This window comes from Tripterygium wilfordii, chromosome 14, assembly GCF_013401445.1.
Source record: "Tripterygium wilfordii isolate XIE 37 chromosome 14, ASM1340144v1, whole genome shotgun sequence".
NCBI lineage: Eukaryota > Viridiplantae > Streptophyta > Magnoliopsida > Celastrales > Celastraceae > Tripterygium > Tripterygium wilfordii.
Genome location: NC_052245.1, coordinates 899,581 through 924,014, shown reverse-complemented (window position 1 = coordinate 924,014; position 24,434 = coordinate 899,581). Strand labels below are relative to the sequence as shown.

The following is a 24,434-nucleotide window of genomic DNA, read 5'->3' as shown; positions in this document are numbered from 1 at the left end:
TTGTAGTTATTTGTTCATCTCACAATTATCTCTATTTTCTACAATTCAAACTCTGTTGTTCATTATGATAACAAAACATCGAAAAATTGTCAAAAATCTTTATTTTCTAATTATGTGCCGCGCTTCGCACGGGCACGCAACTAGTTTGTGATATATTGAGGGTTAAAATGGGCACAACATTTAGAGTGTGTTTGGATTGAGGGATTTGGGGGGAAGGGAAGGGAAGGGAAGAGAAGAGAGGGGAGGGGGAGAGAAAGGAAGAGAGCAGAAGAGAGGGGAAGGGAGAATATTTTTCCCTCTTCCATGTTTGGATAGATAAAAAAGAAAGAAAAGAAAATCTGTTTAATTTACTAATTTATCCTTATTTTTATGTTAAAATATTATGTACAAGGGTAAAATAGATATTTAACTTACAAATGACTTAATTAGTAATCTCTTCCCTCCAAATGACTCCATTTTGGAGAGAAAGAGTTTTAACAAAAATTCAACGAAATCTTCCTCCCAAATCTCCTCAAATCCCTCCCCTTAAGTTTTAATAAACTATCCAAACAAAGAATTATCTCCCTTCTAAATCCCTCAATCCAAACACACTTTTAGTCAAATCCCTCAATCCAAACACACTGTTAGAGTTACATTGCTCTCTTCATAAATCATAACCTGGTCGCCCAAACCCTGATTCCACCAAAACCGTAGCTCATCTCCGATCTATTCACGATGGGGGACGACGCGTTCATGCGCAACCAAAACCCCGCTGTCCAGGCTCGGACCAAGGCCCAGAACCGCGCCAATGTTCTCCAGCTCAAGCTGGTAGGTTCCGTATCTCTATTTTTGTTTTGTTTTTGTGTTGATCAAACTAGGATTGATTATTTTGTGATTAGATTTGTAATCAGATAATGTGAATTTTCTCGTGTGAGCTGGAGATTGTTTCCGTTTGTATGACAGTTAATGGTTCGAGTCCAGTTTGATCTAGCGATTGTTCTATCTTTGATTTACACAGTTTAGATTTTGTTTAATAAGTTCGGACTATATTTTTATCTTTGTTATTGGGGCTTTTCTCCCTTGGTTTTGAATGGATGATTAGGTGTGGTTGGTTGTGAATGATTTTGTGCTTTTTATTTTGTTGAATAAGTGACTTCAGGCTGTGATGGCTCTCTGTTTGTTCAATGTGTTGCCTTGCCTGATTGAGCCTATGAATGAAAGAAGCAACTGCACTCACTTTCGTGTTCTAGGTTGCGTATTAAGAAGATTTTAATCTTTCTGTTTGTTGTGCAGATTGGGCAAAGTCATCCAACTGGTTTAACGAACAACCTCTTGAAGCTCTTTGAGCCTCGACCTCCATTGGAATACAAACCACCTCCAGAGAAGAGAAAATGCCCACCGTACACAGGTTTTTTTCTAAATTTTAGGATGAAGTTTATTTCAGTTTGGCGTTTTTTAGTTTCATATCAGATCTCTAATTTTTTTGTTATTTATTTTTGGACAGGAATGGCTCAATTTGTGAGTAAATTCGCCGAGCCAGGGGATCCTGAATATGCTCCACCAGTACCTGAAGTTGAAACCCCTGTATGATTGCTCTTCAAGGACTCTGCTTCTTTCAAGTGCTTTATACTCAGATTGTTTTTTTTTCCCTTTCTTTTTGGCGGTTGAAGATGCTGATGGTGCTGCTATTAATAGTCTGTGATTTGTGTTTCATATTCTATCATGCAAAGTTGATGATGGCTGAAGAATCCACATGGACGACACATCGTACATTTATTATTTTGCATTAATTCATTTTAATATGATCCCAGTCCCTTTGTTTTGTTTAGGTGGTACATAAAAACTTTCCCTCAGTTATGCTCTGCAACATTGACATCTATGAGCGTGTACCATATGCCGAGATGTGCTAGCCTTAGCAATAATGGTCTTTGTCTATTGAAAATGGTTGGAAATTTTACTGCAAATGTGCTAGTGCTCGTTTTTTTGGTTGACTTTCAGTGCTGTTGAAGCAATACTGAAAGCACTAATCTTATGCTTAGGCTTCTTCTATTGTCTGTTCTATTTCTTTATTAGATCATTAAGTGCGTGAAGGAGATAGTGCCATCTAAAGGACATTAAGAGAGACCTCAACGTGCGAACCTGTGTTATTCCTAAACTAACGCATCGCTTTACATTTTGTGTCCACTAATCTTGGGAAAGATTTATTTTGAAAGATTGCATATCTTATGTTGATAATATATCCTTGCTTATCCTTCTACCTCATTATGTCTATGAAATTCAATGTAGTGGATTCTGCTTTTACAATCCATTATTTAAGGTTTAACATCATTCTCATGATTTTGCGCTAGACGTCTGCACCTTTTAAAGGTTGATCTCTGCCACTCTACATGGGTAAAAGGTGCTAGTTAGTCTTAGAGTTAGTAGTATTTTGGTACTTGATATTTAAATGTTGGGAATTTGAGATGCCACGTGGCTGGACTTGTTTGAATTTCAGAGTATCCATATGGTGAACTGCATTGTTTTATCAAGAAATGGCTTCAGGTTGTGCTCTGTGATTTTATCTCATTATCTGTATCCAGGCTCAAAGAAGGGCTAGAATTCACAAGATACGTCTTGAGAAGGGTGCTGAGAAGGCTGCTGAGGAGTTTAAGACATGTAACTTGCCATGCATTCTGTAATTATTAGTGTACCCGCAGAGTTTAGGTGCGGACTAACTTTGTCTTGATTTCCTGTGTAGATAATGCAAACAATGATCCTAATATTTCAGGAGATCCATACAAGACATTGTTTGTTGCTAGACTTGTAAGTGAGATTTTCTCATATCACTTTTGATGTTTCAAGATATATTTTACTGTGCTGACTTATTGCTGTTCCGCTTGCAGAACTATGAGACAACTGAAAGTAGAATCAAAAGGGAGTTTGAATCTTATGGACCAATAAAGCGGGTAGGTATTTTTGAGCACCTCAAGAGGTATTTGGTAAGAGGTTTATGTGGCAGTTTGCTCTCGTCTCTTTCTCTTTTTAAGGAACTTTTGGTTCTATATCTCACATTTTTTCGTGCTTTAAAATTGATTTGTAAGTTACACGATTTTTGTTAATTCAACGGAATAAGTTGACTAGTTGGGTTGGGGCATTTCACATCATCTATACATAATCTAACACTCCCTCTCACGTGTGGGTTGGGCAATTCAACGGCCCAACAAACGAGGCCCAACACTAGGGCTACTCTCAAACAAGACCCTCACTTGGGGTAATAACAAACACACACAAAGACCCACACTTGGGGTTTATATTGTGGAAGCTAAGATTTGAACGCAGGATCTCCTGCTTCGATACCATTTTAAGATTAGTTATTTTGTCATTTAACTCAATAAGTTAACTTGTTGGGTTAGGGCATTTCATATCATTTATACATTTTCTAACAATTTTATTTCTAAATTTCAAATCATTGTATAGCTTTTCAGGCACTACACTTTTTGTGACATAATTTGCTAAGCTTCATCTATGTGGAATTGCAATAAAAAAAGTACGCAGATATTTGTTTTCTGGAAAGTTATTGTTCAATTCGATTTTCTGCAAAACATAATGTGGCGATGTGTCTTTATGAAGTTCTGTATTTAAATGCATGGGTAATTAGCGATGCATGCTGGATCTTTTGTTCTGCATCTATGTGAACCATGAAAGGCCCACATTTTAGCATCTCCCTTTCTATAATATGATTGGTGGTGTCTATGAGGGATGGAAATATTAGCCCGGGTAAAACTGCTTGTTTGCTGGTAAGGGTATCTAGGTTTATTTCATGATCTTCCATAGCTTTACCTTTAATATAATTGGGTTAAAAAGCCATAATGGGCCAGGATGTTGCTCCAGTTTCGGGGATTGTTTCACATTAAGATTTATCAGGTTAAGAACTATCTGGTAAGGGGGCTGATACTCTATCCACCAAAGGTACTTTTAGTTTTCAATTATCATACAATTAATTCCAAAGAAGATGCCTCATCCTGCACAGCAAAGCTGAAACTTAAGTTGAGCAGAGCAGTGATGTGCTGTGGCTTTTTTGGCGTCTTTATTTTCAAGCAACAAAAGGAGATTGACATCTGTTCTTCTCCCTGCACGGGGTAAAACTTGTTGGGCGTATTAGTATCTCTTCCTCTTCTATTTGAATTTTCCGTACATGCATTTCTTGCTACTGAAATTTTGTATTTTTGACTTCAAAGGCAATCAAAATATATCAGCAGTGTTGAAGATGTTCTGGTATTTTTCTATTTTTAAAATTCTAATCCCTGGTAAGGGGATATTAGTCTGTCAACAAGTGGTAAATTTTCCACGATACATCCATTTTTCTCCAACTCTAGCAATGGTGGTGATGCATCTCGCGATGGGAGTCCTGTCATTAAAAGGTGAGCACGGCTAATGAGGCGTACCGCCTTTCTGCCGTGCCATTTAGGATTTATTTAATTTTATTTATGTAGAGTTGTCAGTTGTGGAGAATGAGCAGCATCTTTTATGAAGATTCTTTGTAGAAGAGCTGTCTTATCTGTAATTATAATTTATTCATTTGTATTTTCTGTTCTGAGGTTTTGCAGGTTCGACTGATCACGGATAGAGAGACCAATAAGCCCAGAGGCTATGCTTTCATCGAGTTTGTTCATACTCGAGATATGAAAGGTAGGTTGAATGATAATGGATCATTTGCGTCCACTTTTTTATTACAAGTAATTCTAACAATTCTTTTAATATTTTATGCAGCTGCATACAAGCAAGCTGATGGGAGGAAAATTGATGGCAGGAGGGTGCTCGTGGATGTGGAACGTGGTCGAACTGTCCCTAACTGGCGTCCGCGCAGACTAGGTGGGGGACTTGGAACGACCAGAGTTGGAGGTGAAGAAGTTAATCAGAGAAATTCTGGGAGGTAGTTACACAGTTACTTGTGAGAATGCTTGATGGTTTTGTATTTATAATTTTTTGCTAAAGAGAATGTAAATTGAAACAAACCTTTTTCCTGATAGAAAAGAAGTTTGAAATTCACGCCCAAATAGTTCTAAATTCGAGAGTACTACTCTTGCATTTAATTTTAATGTACTGTGGAGAACTGGAGATACTCTTTCTTCTGCTTTTCTGGTTAAACTGTAAATACTCTCAAAATTAGTGTGATGTTAGTTGGGTTGAGCTGTAAATAGTTTTTATTCATCTTTTGTCAGGGAGCAACTTCAATCTGGGGGTCCATCTCAGACTGAGGAGCCTAAGATACGAGATGATAGGTAAGATTCACTAATATTCTTGTTTATGGTTTAAGTTAGTTGGTAATGCTCGTATTTAGATTTAGATACATTTTGTCTTGAAATAATTAAGTTAGCATGATTATTCATCTGTTTAATTGGAATGGTCGCGTAATTGTTCATTTGTTTCGCTTAAGAAACACAGACAGGTAAACGGTTGAAGTCATTGAGTGATGAAACTATATTATGAAAGTACTGTAACTGTCTCTAGTTTAACACTCTAATGGCATGTGATTGTGTTTGTGATTGACATAAATCAATGTCAGGGATAGAGAGAAATCACGTGAGAGGGGAAGGGAGCGAGACAGGGAACATGAGAAGTCCCGTGAGCGCTCCAATGACAGGCCAAGAGATCGTGATTATAGAGAGGATAGGCATCACAAAGACAGAGACAAGGAGAGAGAACGGGGTCGTGATCGTGATCGGGTACGTGACCGTGACCGTGACCGTGATCGAGATAGAGACCGCGGTCGAGAGCGGGATCGTGCTCGTGATCGAGATAGAGACCATGGACGAGAGCGTGACCGTGATCGTACTCGAGATAGGGAGAGGGATTATGAAGCTGGTGAAATGGACCGCGGTCTTTCTCGTGATGGAGAGCCTGAACATGATCGTGTTGAGTCAAAACATGAACGTGACCGGCATGGTGAAAAAGAGTATGATCATGCTGAGCCAGAGGATGATCATGGGTGGTATGAACATGCTGACTATGGGCACAGGAGGTCAGATCTGGAACAGGACAAGCACTATGATCGCTATGAGCATCGAAGTCGGGGACATTATGACCGCATGGAAGTTCAGAGTGATGATGATCGTTATGCCAACGAGGATCATAATCGATATGATCAAATGGAGGAGGATGATTACCATTATGACCATGCAGCACCTGAATCACGTGTAAGGGATAGGACTCGGGAATTGGGACGTGAAAATCAGCGCTCAGAGAGATCACTTTCCAGAGAATATGATCACTGATGTTGCTTTTGAGCTTGCAACTGTGCTGGCTACGTTATTGAAGATACTTTATATTTAATGGATTTGAACTCGTGTTTTACAAGGTGTGCAGGGAGTGGGGTGTGGTCTCTGCCCAAGGTATTATTAGCTTTGGATTTGCCTTCATTCATGGTTTGCTTTCTGGGTCAAACTTATCTCGTTTGTTTGAAGTTTTTTCAAGACGTCTGTTTGAGAGTATTCGCTCTCAATTTGGTTATTGTTTTTGATCTTTAATGAATTGCAGTTTATTATATATATATGATGTGGAAGACTAACTTGGCAAGGTACAAATTCTTGATTGGATATGAGGCTCAAAGGTGTAAACTCCAACTGTGTGGCATTTTAAGGGCTCAATCATCCAAGCTATACCATATCTGGTGGTTTTTGAGAAGCTACTATATGTGTTGGATTTTGATTATTTTCATGGACCTTGGAGTCTAAATTAAGGGCCTCGCTTTAATATCGATGCACCATACTGGTCTTGATTGCTTGTTTGTGTTAATTTTTTTGCTCCTTTTTGTTTAGTTATGAGAATTTGTGATGCCGCAGTTGCTCACTCTTTAGGTTCTGTGATTACGTTTATCTGAACAATGTTCTAACCTTTTTTTTTCTTTTTTTTTTTCTCAATTTTAAGTGTTTATGCAATCGATAACTTATTTTGATTCTCAGGTTCTCTCCCCCCTTAGACGGTAATTTTAGATCGTGGGCTTGGAGCAACTCCATCGGCCCCCAAAAAATGGAGGAAATGCTATTTGGGGACTATTTTTTTGCACCCAATGGGTGCCTAAAATGAGGGAAATCATTCTCCCCCAAATCTTGAGAATCTCCCGAACCTCCCCCGGACTTTTTGATTAAATCAGCGGGATGAGATGCTCCTATTTTGGGGGCAAGGTTGGAGATGATGTGATAATGGCCTAGTTTGGTAAAGCTTTTTAAAAATAACAGATATATTAGCAGAAATGACGATAGCAGAAATGTTGGACAATTTTAGTAGTAGATATATCTGTTTGAAATAGATTGAGGGAGATCCTGTGCACTATGAACCAAACCTCCAACCGTGCACCTTTTTGGGCACAAATAATTAAATATTTTAATAAATCATGATATTAGCAAAATATGGATGAATTTACCGTTTGATTCTACATTTATTTTTAAATAAATTTGTTATCTAGCACTCATCCTATTGTTTGTATTAACACATATTATCAATTTTCTTTAATAAATTTATTTGTTTTCAAAGGGAAAAAATTACCATAGCATTCATCATGATAAATACTACCACTCATTAATTTATAAAATAATTATTTTGTGCACTGGTTGGAGGTAAATTCAAATAGGTTACTCAAAGATAGGTCACTTTTGTATTTAACCATTTGCTATTGATATTAGTTCCAAGATTGGTAGGTAACCCAAAATCCATAGAGGTATCAATATGGTACATGAACACATAAGCAAACACCGCAATTGAGATCACCTTCAAATCATTCACTTAAGAGGATATTGTTATGTGTTGTTTGGAAATGGATGCCATAAAAGATAGAAGCAGCCAAGAAACAATGAAATAACCATGAAGTTTCAACTTTTGCCATTTTTCATCCCGAGAGCGCAACCACTGCTACCGACTCCCGTACTCGAACAAAAACCGTTTGCTATTTCCACGAAGTTTCTTACAAGGCGTGTTGGTGTCCAAAGAAAAACTAGTTTTCTTCTAATGCACGACTTATCGGATTATGGATATCAAAATTGGAAGTATGTTATATATATCACCTGCAACAGACTAGTGCACCTAGTGAGGATGTAAACGTGTTCAATCCTAAAATTTCCAATCAAGGATATTCAACTGTTTCAGTAGTAAATACAATTTCATGTTCATGTCTTCGAAACGTGCATAGAAAAATTAAATAACCGGCATTGTGCAAGTGGTAAATGGGCTGTAGAAGAAGGCTAAGCAGAACAACTTTCAAGTGATGGAAGTCACATGTAATAGGAGCAGTTGTTTGCTACTTCAGCTTCCACGAAATTGCAAGGAGCATATAAAGTATAACAATGCAGACAAAACTCATATATAATTCTCATCCATAAGACCATAATATAATGGACAAGATTAGAAACTTGGAAGCATTGAAGGAAAGGAAAGCCCATATAATACTACTCTTCAGACTTCAATACCAGCTTGGGTTAGTGAAAGAAATTTCCTAATTACTTTATTATCAGGAAAGTACTTCTAAGCACTTTCAAGAATATTTTAAAAATCTAAATGCTGATTTTCAAAAGGAAATGATGGTCTGGGGTTTGGTCCAAATTCATCAACTCAAAAGTCAAATCTACAGTATCTATCATTCCACTGCTACGGATGCAGGCTAAAGGGCCACTTGTCATCATCACTAAAGTGAATAAAAATTTGTACATGTTTGTTTTTTTTTTACATTCACCAAATGCAGAAAAATCAATAGTAAATAAGATTTGGAGCCACATTCAATAAACACTTCAAGGTAAATGTAAAAGAAAAATGCAGTCAAATAGCATCATTGAAGCTTCTGACACTTGGGACAAAAGAATTATAAATGCACAGCACTAGGCAGATAGAAGAGAGCACTCCTTCAAGGCCAGCATATAAGCACAATAGATTGAAAGGAAAGCTAACCTTTTATAGCTAGACCATTGAAGACCACAACTAGTTCTCCCTCCTACTCTCCTAGCTTATAGATTCCCAAAGACCACACACAATGGCTCAACTGGGGATGAACCAGAGAACTTTAGCAACAGCTGCAGTATGCATGGTGTTACTATGTCTACTCGTGATGAATGATGTGGCCAGTGCAGAGAGATCACTAAAAGATAAGGAACCAGAAGTAGTTTTCAAAAGAGAAATGAAACCGGGAGTTCTAGCAAGAATATCTCATTTCTTATGGCAGAGTGGGGAGTCTTCTTATGAACCTGTTTGGCCAGTAAGTTTTCTATGATCTTCCAAATGTGTGCCATTACTGCCTTAATAATCAGCAGTACTCTGCTTGTTTTCTAATTTTGCAATAACAACATACCTCTTCTGATATATGATTTATTGGTTGAGCAGGACATGAAATTTGACTGGCGGATCATAGTAGGATCAATAGTTGGATTCTTCGGCGCAGCATTGGGTAGTGTTGGAGGTGTTGGAGGTGGTGGAATTTTTGTTCCAATGCTCACACTGATCATTGGTTTCGATCCCAAGAGTTCTACTGCCATTTCCAAGTGTCAGTATTAAGCCATCCTAAATCGCAAATTCCATTCTAGTTGAACCTGAATATGAATTTTTCACTCAGCATATGGGGAGAACTATGTAGTTTACATTAACATTCCTGTGTTACTGTAAATCTCAATGCACGTAACAAGACAAGGCAAAAAAAAGGGCTATGCATATAGTATTTATATGAACAGGTGTATCTGATTCTTTAGAGTTAGCATATCTTATTATATGCAATATTTAAACTTTGATATCTTATCACAGGTATGATAATGGGTGCGGCAGGATCTACGGTCTATTACAACCTGAGACTTAGGCACCCAACACTGGACATGCCTCTTATAGATTATGACCTAGCTCTGCTCTTCCAGCCTATGCTCATGCTGGGAATCAGTATTGGAGTTGCCTTCAACGTTATGTTTGCTGACTGGATGGTCACCATTCTGCTTATCATACTCTTTATAGGTAAAACAATACTGACATATCCTCATTAGTCAGTTGCCATGACGAATTTTACAGTAAAGAGACAGAACTCTATTGACATAAAATATGGACTCCCTATTTCGTTATGTTTAAGGCATGCCATCAGAGAGTTTCATACTTTCAAATTTATTTATTCATGTAAAAGGGGATTATCATAAAATCTACGTCACACTCGTTGCAAATGGTTTTGAAGCAAGTTTTTAAGTTGCAGAATCAATGAAATCGTTCAGCTAAGTTGATATTTTTCACAAGACGCACTAAGTGTTCCATACGTGATTTAAGTTTTTTTCTTGCGATTTTTTAAAGCAGTGAACTGACTCAAAACATCACTAACGACAGGTACATCAACCAAAGCATTATTCAAAGGCATAGATACATGGAAGAAAGAGACAATGATGAAGAAGGTAAGTGTTGCTCATGCTTAAGTTTTCAATTATTAATCACAAGTGAGACATCTGAAATTATGTCTGACTTTCAGGAAGCAGCCAAGCAGTTAGAATCAGAAACCAAACCAGTAGGTAAGTGCCTAAATAGCAAAATTTTCACTTATAAGCAATAAATTGAACCTTACAAAAAACTATATATAGATGTTCATAGGAAGGAACATCTATGGTTTCATTTCAACTTTATTCAACTGATTTTTCCTCATCCTTGAATAAGTTTACGATAGAGTTCTTAAACTTCATGTGTTTCAGACAGGCAATCAAACATCAACTTAAAATGAAGCCTTACAACATAACATAGAGTAGCACATAATACACTTAAACCTTCATCGAGATAAATAAATCATATAGCCTAACCCTAAATAACTGTTCCCTCACACTGTAGGAAAAAGCCAAAGCACATTCAATGTTTTCCAAGCAGCCATATAAGAGGAAAATGTAAGAAAAAAGTCTCCTACAAAATATGAGTTCCACTAGTAGCAATCATCGAGTTCATGTTTCTTTGTGATCCCATTCAACTCTTATTAGGAGAAGGGAAAAGCTTGTTCATCCAAAAACAGCAAAAAATTACTAGTTAACCCTGCATGGAAATATTGGTTTAAAATGGTTTCTACTGACTTGCTTAATTACAGACAGTATTGGGCAAGATTACAAACGACTGCCAAGTGGTCCAGGTTCTTTACAAGACGATGAGGTAAGTCCAACAACCTAAAGTTTTTCCTACAGCAGTCCTCTATTGAGAAATCTCAATGACACAGTTGCTATTGCCAACTTTGTCGAAACAACCTTCAATTTTACAGGTTCCCCTACTACGGAATATTTACTGGAAAGAGTTGGCATTGCTTCTTTATGTGTGGGTGGGTTTTCTGATTGTTCAGCTTGTTAAGGTGAGCAAATACTCCAAAATATCACATAAAGAAGTTACATAAGGTCAATTTTTTTCCTAAGTTCTCCATACAAGAGAAAATTATCATAGTGTAAATTATTAGTTTGGAACTGGTTAACCATAGCTTCACAGACCAGTACCAGGCTCTTCTTTCTAACCAATTTGCCAGTATAGTTGTTTGCAAATCACCAATTAGACAACTCAATTTTACTAACGTGGTATCATATATCTCTTGGCAGACATACGTCAAAACCTGCTCAGTTGCATACTGGATTCTCAACGCTTTGCAGGTAAAATCCTCAACCTCGCTTTTGCATGATTTCATTCATATAAACACCTATGATAGACACACAAACGTGCATGCAGTAACGTAATTGCAACCAGATAGTGACTTCACACCTGATAATACTAGGCTAAAACAACCTAAATGAATTCTAGGATGGAAGCCCACCTCGAATGCAAAAGGTCCCTTCCACCAATTGCACCAAATTTATAGATTTTGAAACCCAGCATTCATTTTGTATGTTCAGAAACAGAAAAGGCAGGCTCATGTAAGTGCTAGAAGAAGAGAGAAAAATGTGGAACGAAGGTCCATACTGTGCCATAAAGGCTCTGCTTCCTGGTAAAAAGTTTTTAACCATACCTCAAAATAGTAATCAATTAATCATAGTTGACAATGGAACGAGGAAAACTAAGGTAGTCACTCACTGCGGCAATGAACAACATGTAATAGTTAGCATATGTTGCATTTACAGCCAAGTCAATCAGAATTCGTTTCTATGATTAGATTAAACTAAAGGTCTAAGATATTTTGTAAAGAGAAGTGATAACGAAAGGAAGTATCAAGTTTGACCTAGTCAATAATAATGTTCTAGCTAAATGAGAAATCACCTGATGCTAAACAACAAAGCTTTAAGAAATGTCAATAAACTATAGATATAGTCATGTATCGCATAAGAATCCTGATATGGTTGATGAATTGAATGACATTGGTGTAAAAAATATCCTTATTATCATATTTTACTACAAAACATAGTAACATCAAGCAAGGCCTGAGAAGCTTTGCTTGAAAAGCAGAAGACAGATAATTTAGTTATTCATATAATCATATATCACCTTTTAAATATGCTGGTTTCACCTTGTGAAGGTTCCAATTGCTGTCTCCGTCACACTTTTTGAAGCCATATGCTTATATAAAGGGACAAGGGTGGTTGCATCTAAAGGAAAGGAAATCACAAATTGGAAGTTGCATATGATTTTTCTGTACTGTTGCTGCGGGATAATAGCAGGAATGGTGGGTGGACTGCTAGGGCTAGGAGGTGGTTTCATCTTGGGACCTCTTTTTCTCGAATTGGGAATTCCTCCCCAGGTATAATAACAGTTTACATACAGTCACTTGCTTAATGAAGTCAGGTAATGGATGAAAATGATGCCAAAACGACTTTCAAAGATTAACATTATAACTTGCAGGAAAAAAAACATATTATACCATTTTCAATTTCCAGAAGTCATTCTGTGGGAATATGTTGAGAACCTCATCATTTTTGTGCCAAATAAGGTTGGGTCAAGGAACCAAGCTTAGTCCCTCATGTGTTCACTAGACACTTGGTTAATCTAATCCCCACATTCTGAGCTGATAGCATCAGATACACTAACACCAGCTAATGGGGAAAACATTGTTGCCCTTTTGCAGGTAGCAAGCGCAACATCAACCTTTGCAATGGTGTTTTCCTCCTCAATGTCAGTTGTACAGTATTACCTGCTAAAGCGTTTTCCAGTCCCATATGGTATGTGACAATATGATATTGAGACATCATAGTTGTATATGTGGTTGGTAACAAACACGAGGTCTCTACCTAAGGATTTTGATGTCTAAAATTGCTCTAATAGTGTTGCATTGAAGTGAATTTTAGTTATCATCTCTACCCAATTTAATCTTTTAGCTTTCATTTTACTTTTTCTGCAGCCGCTTATCTCGTTTTAGTTGCAACAATCGCTGCCTTCACCGGTCAGCACGTAGTGAGAAAGATAATTGCACTCCTTGGCAGGGCATCAATAATCATCTTCATACTGGCTTTGACGATATTTGTGAGCGCAATTAGTCTAGGTACTTGGCTTCCTAGCCTCTTGTGATTTAAAGATAATGCCTAGTCGGTTTGATTTTCTATAGAAGTTAAGATGCATGACTAATTATCATATACTGCAGGTGGAGTGGGCATAGCGAATATGATTGAGAAACTAGAGAACAATGAGTACATGGGGTTTGAAAATCTCTGCTACAAATCCTAAGTATCTCATGTAAAAAAATAGCAGTGGAATCTCCCGTCACAGTGCATTTCATTGCCATCCACTTTTTTAAAGGCAGATAGGGTTACGATATGTTCCTGGACATTTAATTCTCTGCCAATAATCTTCTGCTAAAATTTTTGGCAAGGATTTATTGTGTTTCTTTTCTTGCAATTTTAAATGATGTTTATTCTGTACAAGTTTGTATGATTTCTTTTGTACAGAAATCAGAATGCACAACAATAAGGCATATTAAGGCTTTGCAATGAATTTTTACGTCCTTTTTTACTTGCTCTACTTCTTCAACAACTATTCGTGAAATACACTTCTTGACTACAAAGAGAATGTAGAGGGAAATTCCTATCGATTGCAATAACTTGAAATTAGTTAGTGGAATTAAAGGATACGTACTATGAGGAGCTTAAACCATGAACTAGGGAAATAGCATTGCGGGTAGAGCTTTATATACAGAACAATGAACCAAACAAACACACAGACTAACAGACGCAATCCATTTAGAAACAAAAACATGTCAAAACATTTCAATTCGAAAATCTACTCACATAAGTCGATTATACCAATCCAGTGCAAGTCTACCACAATTTCTAACTAAAAAATAGCAGTCACAGCCATAGCATTGCAGGTAGAGCCTTAATCCTTATATACAGAACAATGAACCAAACAAACACACAGACAAACAGACACGCATACAATCTAGAAACAAAAACATGTAAAAACATATCAATTCAAAAATCTACTCGCATAAGTCGATTATACCAATCCAGTGCAAGTCTACCACAATTTCTAACTCAAAAATAGCAGCCACAGCCATGGCATTGCAGGTAGAGCCTTATATGCAGAACAATGAACCAAACAAACACACAGACTAACAGAGACGCAATCATCTAGAAACAAAAAACATGTCAAAACATTTCAATTCAAAAATCTACTCACACAAGTCGATTATATTACCAATCCATTGCAAGTCTACCACAATTTCTAACTCAAAAATAACAGTCACGGTCATAGATCATAACAAAAAACTAGAAGTGAAGTGCATGTATGGATGTCAAATGGCAAGTGGAGAACGTACCAGGAATTCGTTTGCTCCCGCTAAAACACAAGGATCGATCACCTCCAGCATCCAGCGGCCACCGCTCTGAAACGAGTTTCTCGATCTGTTTGGATTTTACGGGTAGAGACTCGAGACCGCTAGGTTTTTTTGCAGGGAGGGAAGTTCAAAAATCTCCAATTTGGCTATTTAAGAGTTGCGTCCAGCGAGAAGTTATAAGATGGATTTCTCATGCAACCACCGTCGGACGTAGCGAATGCTGCCAAAAGCTTCTAATTTTTCTTCCGATTATCCAGCCCAGCTTCAATTAAATGTAAATGAAAAATCTGACGGATTTGGGCTTATGGCTCAAAAGTTAGTCAAATGGGCCGCATTGGGTTTGGTCTTGGGCTGGGCTTGATCAAACCTGGGCTTCCCACATTTTCCCTTCATGATCCAAGAGCGCCTCTCAAGGGTTCAAAGAGCAAGCTTCCCTTTGAAGGATTTCAACTTGCTTGCTTCTAAACACAGAAAACAAATACAACTTGTAATTTATAGAAGAGCCGTGCACATGAACATAGAGTTGTGCTCTCACACAAACAACAAGTAGAAATCACTCAATCGAAACTGTAGACGCTGGTAATCATCTCTCTACATCGGTAATGAGAGCGACACTCCTGTGCTTCAGCAAACTACAACAGAAAAAGTATGAAATTCTCAAAAGGAACACTAAACATGAGATAACTCAGCCAGCTGATAGTCATCTCAACGTCCTTACTTATATCAACCATTAATTACAACTTACAATCTACTGAATCTAAGAAGGAACAAGACAAACAGGGCCACCGTCATTGTCATTCGGCTCCCTCTGTGATCTCAACACCAACCATGCAAGGCAGCATGTCATTCAAGAGTTTCAATAACGTGTTAAATAATTTTCCATTCTATGTTGTTGGAGCACTACTGCCTGAGCACTATGCCATAAATTTTAGATGTAAATGTAATTGGTATTTGTCTTCTAGGAACAACTAAACTTTTGGCACTGCAAATTTGCTGCTTCTGCTGAGGATGTCTGGCGCATCCAATGTAGTAATTATCTGAGGTATTGACATGCCACCTGAAATGACAATTTCTGGTTCATGGAAAACCAGAGACAACATTAACAATACTCAACGGAAATAAGTAGAATCACGTTGTGAATTAGATAAGAGATCTTACCTATTCCTTCTCGAACAGAAAGATTAGGTCTCATAATATCCTTTGAGCTGATAAGGAACATGTCTCCAAGATACAGGTGATTGGTGGGAACATATACACAAGATAATTCCTCTGCACCAGAACTTCCACGGAGAACAACAGTAGATGTGATGAAACCTAATGCATATTCTCCAATACGAGGATGCCTTATGATGGCCACTTCCTTGAAGGCTCGGGAACTTTGGTCTGGACAAGATGGCACTTTTAAATATGGGTTTGTAAGTGAAAAAGCTAGAGAGAGAAGTCAATTGTATTAACCTGGTGATATTGCTGCACTAATCTGTTTAGAAGCAGAGTAAATATAGCTAACGAGGGGCATTTTCTTAATAAACCATTCTCCCAGGCTAAGAACAGAAGCTCCCAACCATGAAGACATGAAGACTCCAATCAAGAAGATGAAAGTGATGGAGGTTACAAATCCAAGGCCTGTAATTGGTTTCAGAAATTAAAAGGAAAACTATGTTATTCATGAACACAAAGAGCGCAATAAAACACATTAGCATAAAAGCACTAGCAATTAGATTCTTATCATCCTAGAGTTGAAATGAAACCCTTCTCTGGTTATCCCTTACCACCTTCTATGAACTCCCACAGGAATCAGGAGGTAAGACTATTGCTCTATAAAGTATAACCATCAAATTCATTCATAGCATCACAAAATTTTGCCAACATAGTATTAATCTCTACATCACCAGTTAAATATCCATCAGATCAAAATTCTCAGGCAAACCTCGAACTAAAATAATTTGTGTGTGCAATGATTAGTGATGAGAAAATACCTACTAAAATTACAAGAGAGTATCAACTATTTCATCATGGTGTTTACATGATGCATTAGTCAATAATTTAGGCCCCGAAACACGTGTCAAGCAACAAAACCACCTGCTAAGATTACAAGAGAGTATCAACTAACCAAATGTATTGACCCCCAGGTGAGTGTAGATAGGAGAGAAAATCCCATCCACGAAATGAATAAACCACCAAGTAATGTAGAACGTGATGGCTAAAGGAAGTAAAATGACACTGCAAAACAAAGTGAAATTCATGTCACGAATGAAACACGTAAAAATATCATCAGTTATACACTTATACGTTCTAAACTCCCATTGTCAAGGAGGAAGAGAATTAAAATAAAGCAGGTAGCAGTTAAAAAATCAAAGCTGCTCAAAATGATATAACATATGAAGTACTATGGCCAAATTCTAATGAGTTAAGTAACTGAAGATGAATTGAAGGAAATAAAGCAGGAAAGAGCTAACCATCCTGTCATAAACTTTTTTGAGGCCCAGCTACGAATGACTTTCGAGAATGCCTGAACAGAATCAACACAAATTGCTAATCAAACTTTACCATTTGAGGAAGCCATATTTCTAGTCAAACTTAATTATAATTAAGAGAATTAATGCTGCATTTAAAGCCATCTCATGGCGACTGAGACTTAATGCCTTTTAAGTCTGTATCATAATCTATGAATCTATAATCAAGTTGCACAAATTCTTAAACTCCTAAGAGAAAGTTCCCAAGGGCTAATATAAAAAGGAGGGAATAGATATTGCAGTGTTATTCACATACAAGAAACCAGTAATCCCATCCACCACAAACAGAGACATGCAAGTGCCACAAAGTTCGGACCAACAATTCAAAACAAAAGCTCTGGAGCTCCTAGGAATTTTACTGCTTTGACAATGTTCTTTTGGGAAACAGATATGACATTGCCTGAACTCAAATTAAGACAAAATCATTGAATAAGTCAAAGTAATAGAGGAGAAGCATAAGATCATTCAATTCCTAGATTAGAAAAGAATATCTACTAAGTCACAAGCCACAATCACTGACAAATATGGATGCCGTAATTCTAACAATGGCACAAAAGGAATCTCAAAACTTTAACCAAATAAGAGGTATTAAGCAACTTCCCCCTCATTCTCTGTGAGTAATTTCATATGTCAAACCGATAACCCTAAAAAATTGGATTTACGGCAGATAACGAGGAGTGAACCTCTTTGCCAGTGCTGTGATGAGAAGACGAAGCCTGTGGTAAAACCGAGCCAGAGGAGGCATTGCTCGCTTCATTGGCAGAGATTTCTAGTCCTGCAATCGGAATCAAGCACTCGAGATCTCTCTCCCTCTCTCTCGTTGTCCCCATTTCTCTCTCCTTCTCGCTCTCTTTCGCGTTGCGAGCTGCCGCGAATAACGAACTTATGCTGTGATGAAAACGCGGGCCCTAATTACCTGAACTTTACATTAATAAAAAAAAAATATGAATTAGGAAAGAATTAGCATTTAGGAGATCAACTTGGGCTTTCTTGATTATGGGCCTACCCTAGATGGATATGAGTAATTTTTAGCCCATGCCTTTCGGTATGTAGATGCCTGGATGAGCGGGTGGCAGGGTCTGCTGTAATAAAAACTACAAGAGACCCGCTGTAGGTGATTTGAATCATAAAAGAATTTTATTTTATTTTAAAAAAAACTATAGATGTGTAGTTTATGATCTATCAAATCAAATGATATATTTTTTGTTCAAAACAAAAATCAAATTCATCGCGATCCAGACACCGAATATTTTGAGTTTATATCCGATGGTTTAAAATTGTTAAGCATTTTTCATGTAGCATATAATTTTTGTTTTGAACAAAAAATATATCATTGGATTCGTTACACCATAAACTACATATCTATAATTTTTTAAAATAAAATAAAAAAAATTTCACCCTCAAATACGTATTACAGCGAGCCTGCTTAACTTTATTACAGCAGACCCCCGGCACTCGACCCATTCCTTTTTGGTATCGGGCGGTTATCGACTATGGCGTTATTGGCGCTCTCGTTCCCCATTGGCACCAAAAAAAGGAAAGCAAGAAGAACACCGGAACAGTCCACGACGGAACAAACTACACCCTTGTCTCCGGCGATCTTCTCCGGGCTCTGGCTTCGATATTGCGGAGTTTGAGTCGTCTGCTCATTGTTTGATTGTGACAACTCTGATTTCAGCTTAAGAAAGAGACCGCCAATCGGTGCTTGAAATTCGGCCGGAGAAAGATTCCAGTCGAAGGGATGATAAATCTAGCTAAACGTGTGGAGCATCTCCGAGACCACCAGATCCTGTCCCAGCACAAGTGTCCTGCTCTCACTATCTTCTCTCCTAAATCCCATATCGTTTCCTGGTATACTCTCTATTATGGTGCTACTTTTGCTGCTTCTTCTTTTTATCAAAGAAGTACGTCTATTGGTGTTCTTTCCTGTCTGCATATGCTTTCTAATTTAAGCTTGTAATTTAGGATTCAGTAGAACTGAGAGCGAATATAAATTCATTGGTGATTTCTTTGTTGAGATTGGATAAACAATGGGTTTTACAGTTTTATTGCTATCAATGGTAGTGAGTAGTGCAGAGTTGAGAGTGCTGTTTTTATGTTTTTGAATGGAAGGTTATAGACGGAATCCTTTTATTTTAAGAAGGAAACACCTTGAGTTAATGTATTTTTCATACATGAAATTCAATCCTCATTCTTTGCTTCCTAGTTACCAGAACAATATGATTACTTTTCTTCCCTTTTCTACCTTGCAAACTGTCCATGAATATTTTGATTGGTCATTCATATTACTGTTGTGTGAAAATGCCCCGCGGTATGCAGAAGTTGATTTATTCATGTGCGGTGATCAAAGAAGAAAGTATCTTATCCAAATAAAAATTGTTGAAAACTAAATTAAACCAGAAAAATTAATGGCTTTGAAAGTTATTATTATTATCACCAAAGTCTTCAAAACAAACGACGTGGGGGTCAGCCAAATGTGTTCTTACGAGGTGATTATTTTCTTCTCCCCTAACAAAAATATCAAGCTCGTTAGCATCAGCAGCAGCAAAGCCTTTATACGGAACACGGTTGGGGTCTCAAAAATGTTGTCATTCAACTATTCAACGCAATTTTCTTCTGCTCCCTAACAAAAAGTATCAGTTCAATGTCTTCAATTGTTTCCCTCCCAAGATAAAACCTCATTTTGGAATAAAACTGATTTATTTCAATTAATTCTTTTCCAATAAGTGGGGTCATAACTGTACAGTCCTTCCTCGATCAAATTCATGCGATTGTCTTTGCAGGGAGCATCTCATAGTGCAGTGGAAATTCACTACTTTCAACATAATCTATTACTATGTAGATGCAGATCTTTGTTGACCAAGACAAATCGCTGGTAAGCTTTTGCACCAATTGATTAATGTTGAGATTAGGTCAAAAACATTATGGATGAGTTAAGTAATAGATAGAGGGCTATGAGATTTAAGCTGAGGATAGGTCTGATGGACAAGGATGAAACTGGGTCAGTATGTCTAACCTTTTTCCTTGGACATGATGAATTTTATGGTTATTTAGAAACCTAATAGACGGTGGGGGTGTGGAGCCTACTAGACTATAAGGAGAGGTGAGCAAGGAGTAGTTTGAGTTCTGTTGGATCAAAAATTGTTTGCAATGACTGCAGCACAATCGCTTTGTGAAGTTGGTTTTTTCTTTGCAGTTTTGTAAGCTATAAAGCTTTCTTGGGGTTGAAATTCGGCATTACTTGGTTCTGTACGTGCCCGGACTTAACCTCTCTGGATGACACGAATCCATGATTAAGAGTTGAGCATCCCACTCGACCACTTTAGGTCCCATGCATGTGTTACTTTGTCGCAAAATGTGTTCATAGTTCTCTCTAGTTTGGATGCTCTTATTTTTATTCATGTTTCTTTTTCCGCACTTCTGCTGAATTCCTTGCATCCCTGTGGTTTGTAATTAAAAGACTTATTTAGATATATGTATCTTCAAAGTATATGGTTGCTTAATCGTCAGTATTGTAAGTATGTCAAAGTTTGTATGATGTTGATAAAAATCAAAGATAAACAACAGTTATGTTAACTTCATGCAGGGTTGATGTAGCTGTGGCTATCTTTTGGGCCTTGGTGTTCAGCATCTTGTCATATCATCCTACTTAACCCTGTACTTCAGGCGCTTCTGGCTTTATTTTTTCATTGGTGTTTCCTTCCTATACGCCTAAGAAGTTCTAGGCAGGCACTGAATCGGAAGAGGGAAAGAAGATTGTTGTTACCTTTGTCCATGTGAATGTTCTATACTCTTAAGTGCTTGCAGAAGTATCTCGTTTCTTGCCTGGGTTAAATACACCACTTTCAATCATGTGCCTTATGCAAGTACATACATGAAGCTTGGAACACTGCTCTTAGGCAATCAGGATTGTCACCGCCTTCTCTAAGGTTGATGGTATGATTCTGTTTTATATTTCTTCCAAATGCATATGCAAATCCATTAGAATTAGATAAATACTGCTGTTTTGACATGTTAACAACATACATTTGAGCCGAGCTAAGAGACAATCATCTGGTAATCTTTCCTTTCATTATCTTGTAAATTCCGTACTTGTTCAGGAAAGTCCACTGGTACTTTGGTAGATGTTCTGTAGGCAGTAGGTTGACCGATTTTGTATGTTTGAATTTGAAGATTCACTATTGAATGGTAAAGCAAATCTGAAAAACTGAGACATTTATGATGTTGGGAGAATATTAATGAAGATGGTCTGGTCTAATCAGTCTCAAGAGAGGAAGAATCCTTAAGCGCTTTCATAATAAATTTTTTAAGGGTTGTTCGCTTTCATAATACATTTTTTAAATGGTGTTCTTAATGCCCTTTTTTTGGACTGGCATAATTTGGTGGAGTAAACGCTATACAAGTAATTAAAATTAGCAGATAAAAGACTAACACTTCTGATGCAGCAATAAACTACAAAATGATAAATCTTTGAAACGTCAATCCTGATATGCAGAACCACTGAGATGCTAGTTTTTTTATGTTGATGTTGGTTGCATGTGTGAATGATCAGGATTCCTTTGTGATTGAAATTATACAATTGTGCGCACAATCCGATGTAATAGATGTATAGTAGTTTGATGACCCCCCAAACTCCAACAATGGTTTACGAAATTGGAGAATATAGTCATCTTGGATTGGTATGGTGTTACTCAGAAATATGGATTCTATATGAAATTACGTTTGGGATTTTATCTCTGCCATTATCATAAATCTGTTTTCGTTGTCTTGCTAAAAAGAGAACATATTTCCTATTGTGGAGATGGATAAGCATATGTTCTGGATCTATGATGAAGTCTGCACCCATTTTGCATGGATAGAGGGTTCATGGTTTGTTTTGTTGTTTTAAAATTAATCAAAAAACCAAATTGACTGTGAAAAGAGAGATGAAAATATATTTAATCCGGAGTAAACACCGATTTTGCTTGTTATAAGCAGACCTATCTGCTGTCATGGTGGTCCAGATAGGGACCATCTGTGCTGAATGCTGATCATTTAAACCTATCTCAAGAAAACAGTTATCTTTAGCTGGCAAAAAAGTAAAGGAATATATTTAGTGGAGATGTGCATGTGTGGGATCCAGTGGCATGATTACTATCTTTGAGTATTTAGCCCTCCAAGGCCGCATTCTGTAATAATGCAAGGGCCTTTGCTGGTTTCTATACAAGTATGAACTTCTTTGACAGTCTCTGTTGCAACTTGGATATGATGAATCCTAATAATGGAAGGAATTGTTTCGCTTAATGGGATTAAGATTATGCTTTACTCTCGTTAGATTTGGTGGTGGATCTCATGCATTGTGTTATTCTGATGTACTCTTTTTATTCTGCCTGATCATATGGTTTAAACATGTATCAGTCGGACTTCCCATATATTATGATATGGATCTACTGGTTGCTCTCTAGTTCTAGCAATATACTGTTTATGAAAGAAACTGTTTACAGCTGCATGTGTTTTGTACTCTTGAATCCAGTTAATCCTTTTTCCTGGTAGGATCGTAGCAGCTTAAAATTTTCGACTAATCAGCATTTCCTTAGAAACAAAATGGTGACCGTGGACTACACAACGTTCCCCTTAGTTACTATGTTAGATTTTCTGCCTGGGATCATGGAATCTCATAAGCTTTCAATAATACAATTAATTTTTGTAAACCAGTTACTCATTATAAGGTTCATGACAAGAACTTCTGATGGTCATGGCATATTGGCATGTGTGCAAAGTGTAAAGGTGAAAGTAGTGGCTCCAGAAAGTATCTTTAGCAGACATGTAAAGCACCATGTTGGCTCTAAAGGATGCTCTCTTTATAGGTAAAAAATTTGGCTTCTGGTATTTACTGTCCCTTTACCTCAGAATTGTGATTCTAGTATTGGCAAGAATATGTTCCATAAAAGTTTCTCTAAGTGACACTTCTATTCCAAGCATATTACTTTTTAGGTCTTATTCCTTTAGTTGCTTGTCAAATTATCCGAAAGTGGAGAAAGTATCATGGAATCTGTTCTTTAATCCATGTTTAGGTTTCCTGATGGTGATGGAGGAATGAGGATCTATCCAAAAGAGCCCAGATTACTACTTGAGGAGCCTTTCCCCGCTTAATGCGAAAAAGTTAAAGCCATTAGGTTTGGATTGTCATAAGATAATTAGTATACTCTGTAGCATAAAAAGCCAATATTCTCGGCTAAATGATCAATGCACTTGCAATAAGTTTTAAGTATATTGGTACATTAACTCAATGTAATCATTCAAACCTTTAATTAGTGTACCAAAAGTATATTAACCCCTCAGATTAAGTGTTGCAAATGTTGGTCTTCATCCCAAAGCCCCACAGAGCATTCTCTTTTAAGTTTTAACTAATTAATGACTCTGGGTGATCTAATTATCTGTGTAGGGACTACAGCTTGCTGCCTCGTGCGACATATAGCGGAAAGACCCTTTTTCTTTGGCTTTATTTTTCTTTTCTTTTCTTGCTTAGCTTAGAGAAGTTCTTAAGCTCACTATAAGCTAACAAAAAGCTTGTAGGGTACTGAATTCGAATAGAATTCAACTGTTTCCCCGAAAGGTCAAACTATGAATCTACACCAGTCAGTTATAATGCATATGGACATTTATTTAAGCTCTGCCCAAGGATTGCCAGCAGTCCTCAGCCTTCTTTTTGACTCTCTACAATTGTCTTTTTGTAGGGCTATGTTGCATTGATGATGTCTTGCACGAGGGTACCATATTGGACCATTAGAAGAAAAGGATGGGCACCATGTGATTCTCGAGCAGGTATATTTAACAGTAGGTCTTCAAGGTTATTATTTGCTTGACTCTGGATGGCTTCAATTATGAACCTATATTTGTATCTTTTCTTATCTGATGAGAAAATTGAGGCCAATATCATAGAATTTTCCCCCTCCCATAAAAAATGTCATGGCACCCATGTTTTAGTCATGGGTTTCTAAAATTTTGAAATACTTGTGCACATGATTAGTGAAATTCAGTCTGTTCTCTAGTCACTATTGTGGTGTTTGATGAAGTTCTGATATATGTAATGTAGGAGTGTTTGTTCATTATAGTTTGAAATCACAAGGCATCCCTTTCCATGAAACAACTCTATTGCGGGACCTGGGGGGGACCTCCTATGATTTGGTGTACCAAAATTTTTTGAAACAATGTAGAAAAAATATAAATGTGTAAATATTTAGCATAACAAATCCAAC

General features: G+C 37.3%; 3 protein-coding genes and 1 long non-coding RNA gene across 5 annotated transcripts; 3 read left to right on the top strand and 1 right to left on the bottom strand.

Moving 5' to 3' along the window:
* Nucleotides 1-617: 617 nt before the first annotated feature.
* LOC120014876 (U1 small nuclear ribonucleoprotein 70 kDa-like) lies at nucleotides 618-6,534 on the top strand. 2 transcript variants are annotated; one of them, XM_038866982.1, is made up of 10 exons: nucleotides 618-807; nucleotides 1,273-1,387; nucleotides 1,484-1,563; nucleotides 2,559-2,634; nucleotides 2,717-2,781; nucleotides 2,862-2,924; nucleotides 4,566-4,647; nucleotides 4,729-4,891; nucleotides 5,181-5,240; nucleotides 5,525-6,534. In XM_038866982.1, exons 1-10 carry the CDS (start codon nucleotides 715-717, stop codon nucleotides 6,231-6,233), a joined length of 1,506 nt encoding a protein of 501 aa, XP_038722910.1. In that variant the 5' UTR covers nucleotides 618-714; the 3' UTR covers nucleotides 6,234-6,534. The 2 variants fall into 2 exon arrangements, with proteins under 2 accessions (XP_038722910.1, XP_038722911.1); XM_038866983.1 differs by lacking the exons at nucleotides 2,559-2,634; nucleotides 2,717-2,781; nucleotides 2,862-2,924 and having other exon boundaries at nucleotides 619-807.
* Nucleotides 6,535-8,830: 2,296 nt separating this feature from the next.
* LOC120014697 (sulfite exporter TauE/SafE family protein 3-like) lies at nucleotides 8,831-13,860 on the top strand. The gene is made up of 12 exons (XM_038866730.1): nucleotides 8,831-9,199; nucleotides 9,325-9,484; nucleotides 9,739-9,939; nucleotides 10,297-10,361; nucleotides 10,436-10,475; nucleotides 11,033-11,094; nucleotides 11,201-11,287; nucleotides 11,526-11,576; nucleotides 12,434-12,655; nucleotides 12,980-13,073; nucleotides 13,253-13,393; nucleotides 13,493-13,860. Exons 1-12 carry the CDS (start codon nucleotides 8,978-8,980, stop codon nucleotides 13,573-13,575), a joined length of 1,428 nt encoding a protein of 475 aa, XP_038722658.1. The 5' UTR covers nucleotides 8,831-8,977; the 3' UTR covers nucleotides 13,576-13,860.
* Nucleotides 13,861-15,316: 1,456 nt separating this feature from the next.
* LOC120015463 (protein LIKE COV 3) lies at nucleotides 15,317-18,095 on the bottom strand. The gene is made up of 6 exons (XM_038867907.1): nucleotides 17,880-18,095; nucleotides 17,140-17,192; nucleotides 16,794-16,903; nucleotides 16,139-16,306; nucleotides 15,842-16,066; nucleotides 15,317-15,755 (listed from the first exon to the last, which is right to left on the bottom strand). Exons 1-6 carry the CDS (start codon nucleotides 18,024-18,026, stop codon nucleotides 15,652-15,654), a joined length of 807 nt encoding a protein of 268 aa, XP_038723835.1. The 5' UTR covers nucleotides 18,027-18,095; the 3' UTR covers nucleotides 15,317-15,651.
* A 548-nt stretch (nucleotides 18,096-18,643) lies between these two features.
* Nucleotides 18,644-24,226, top strand: LOC120014726. The gene is made up of 3 exons (XR_005471615.1): nucleotides 18,644-19,047; nucleotides 20,783-21,132; nucleotides 23,913-24,226. It is a non-coding gene; the product is annotated as an uncharacterized LOC120014726 (long non-coding RNA).
* Nucleotides 24,227-24,434: the final 208 nt, after the last annotated feature.